The following is a 1,918-nucleotide window of genomic DNA, read 5'->3' as shown; positions in this document are numbered from 1 at the left end:
TTTGTGTTTAGTGGGACTATCATTTGTTTTTCAACAGGATAATGACCAAACACACCTCCAGGCTGTGTAAGGGCTACTTGACCAATAAGGAGAGTGATGGAGTGCTGCATCAGATGACCTGGCRGCCACAATCACCCGACCTCAACCAAATTGAGATGGTTTGGGWTGAGTRMGACCGCAGAGTGAAGGAAGAGCAGCCAACAAGTGCTCAGKATGTGTGGGAACTRCTTCAAGARTGTTGAAAAAGCATTCCAGGTGAAGCTGGTTGAGAGAATGCCAAGTGTGCAAAGCTGTCATCAAGGCAAAGGGTGGCTACTTTGAAGAATCTAAAATATATTTGTTTAACACTTCTTCGCTTACTATATGATTCCATATGTGTTATTTCATAGTTTTGATGTCTTAAATAGGGTGGTAAATTAATCGCACAAAGAACTATATCCCACCTCGCGCTGCAACACAGCCTGGCTGGGTGCTGAGTGAGAGATTCATTTTTAGAAGGCATAAAAGTTGGTCTAATTTAGTCCAAACTAAAGTCTACTGAAGTGAGACTGTCCTCATGTTTCTTGGATACTTAGATGTTGTTCACAAGCTAGGTTTCTTTTCAATGTCTGAATATCAGCYTCTAGGGAAGAGAACAGCTACTGATCAGACTCACACAGACACATGACTCCGGTGACCATGTTACCACGGTAACCTCCCGCCCTTAAAAGGGGCAGCTGAACATTTGTCTCATCTGTGATATTTTAAAAGAAATGGAGCAATATACCACATGACTTCTTACTAGTAATACACGTACTGTTTTAGAAACAAAGCATGCTCAACTGTTATGGTTTTTGGTGTAAATGTTTTATATCGGCTAGCAAAATAAATCTGTGTGGCTGGTAGATCTGCCACAGTGGCTGGTGGACCAAAAAGTTAGCTTCAGGCCCTGCAAACACACACAAGTAAGACCTTACACACTGGTGTCCCCCTGGCTGCGGGTGTGGTACATCCGTCGCCCTGCAGTCTTCCCGCTCCGCAGCGCCACCGCTGGCAGCTCCATGAAATAACAGCTGAACTGCTGGATGTTGCTGGAATAGAAACAGTTTTTTAACACTCAGCTCTTTCCCCCAGCGTCTTCTGCGAGCACCCAAGCTCTTTCCCAGCCACTCTTTCCAGTCTTTATCCACCCCAGCTTCTTCCCCATCTACCAGCTCTTTCCCACCCACTCTTCCCCTCTGCCGGAGCCAGCTCTTTCCCACCAAGCTCTTTCCCAGCCATGAAAGCTTCCGCCAGCAGCCTATTCCCTCCCACCAGCCTTTCCCTCACCAAGGCTGGCCATGATAAGATGAGCCAGAGGCTGGCCCTGATCAGCACAGCTGATGGACAAGATAGTAGGCAAAGACATATAAGACTCATGAGAAGATAGTGGCAAGCACTAAGACCACTAGAGAAGGAGTGACAACCTGACTACAGAAAGCTGAGAGAACAGTAGGCTGATAACAGACATGGTGGGTACAGACGTGGCCCTGGATTATGGGTGAGTCGCAGACAGTAGGTTTCGGATATCTGGGAGGGTAGGACGGTAGTGATACTAAAGGAGAGCCAAAGAACCAGTAGGCCTGATACAGACCATAGCAGTGGTGCATGAACGACACTGAGCAGTGCTGGCATGAAGACACTGGAGAGGGTGGCGCATAGGATGACAGACAGCGAAGCCAGAAATGGGAGTGGGCTGATACAGACACTAAGCAGACAGTAGGCAAGACTAGACCACTGAGCAGACAGATACGCGGCTGGCCATGACTACAGAATGAGAGACAGTGGCCATGACTACAGGACCACTGAGCCAGAAGTAGGCTGAACTACAGACCACTGAGCCAAGACGTAGGCCCTGATACGACACTGACGCCAGAAGTAGGCCTGATAAGACCATAAA

At 47.7% G+C, this 1,918-nt stretch overlaps 1 protein-coding gene across 1 annotated transcript in view; it reads right to left on the bottom strand.

Moving 5' to 3' along the window:
* Positions 1-1,918, bottom strand: part of LOC112074475 (ubiquitin carboxyl-terminal hydrolase 3-like) — a gene marked incomplete at its 3' end in the record, with an annotated part of 36,633 nt that overhangs the window by 1,135 nt on the left and 33,580 nt on the right. The window contains exons 8-9 of the mRNA XM_070440550.1: positions 1,205-1,358; positions 957-1,070 (exon numbers count right to left, since the gene is read on the bottom strand). Coding sequence (XP_070296651.1) covers positions 957-1,070; positions 1,205-1,358 — 268 coding nt within the window. The remainder of the gene's footprint in view (positions 1-956; positions 1,071-1,204; positions 1,359-1,918) is intronic.

The sequence above is a fragment of the Salvelinus sp. IW2-2015 genome, unplaced genomic scaffold, assembly GCF_002910315.2.
Source record: "Salvelinus sp. IW2-2015 unplaced genomic scaffold, ASM291031v2 Un_scaffold2649, whole genome shotgun sequence".
Classification (NCBI taxonomy): Eukaryota; Metazoa; Chordata; class Actinopteri; order Salmoniformes; family Salmonidae; genus Salvelinus; species Salvelinus sp. IW2-2015.
The sequence above is the reverse complement of the archived record's forward strand: the minus strand, read 5'-3'. Positions and strand labels throughout refer to the sequence as shown.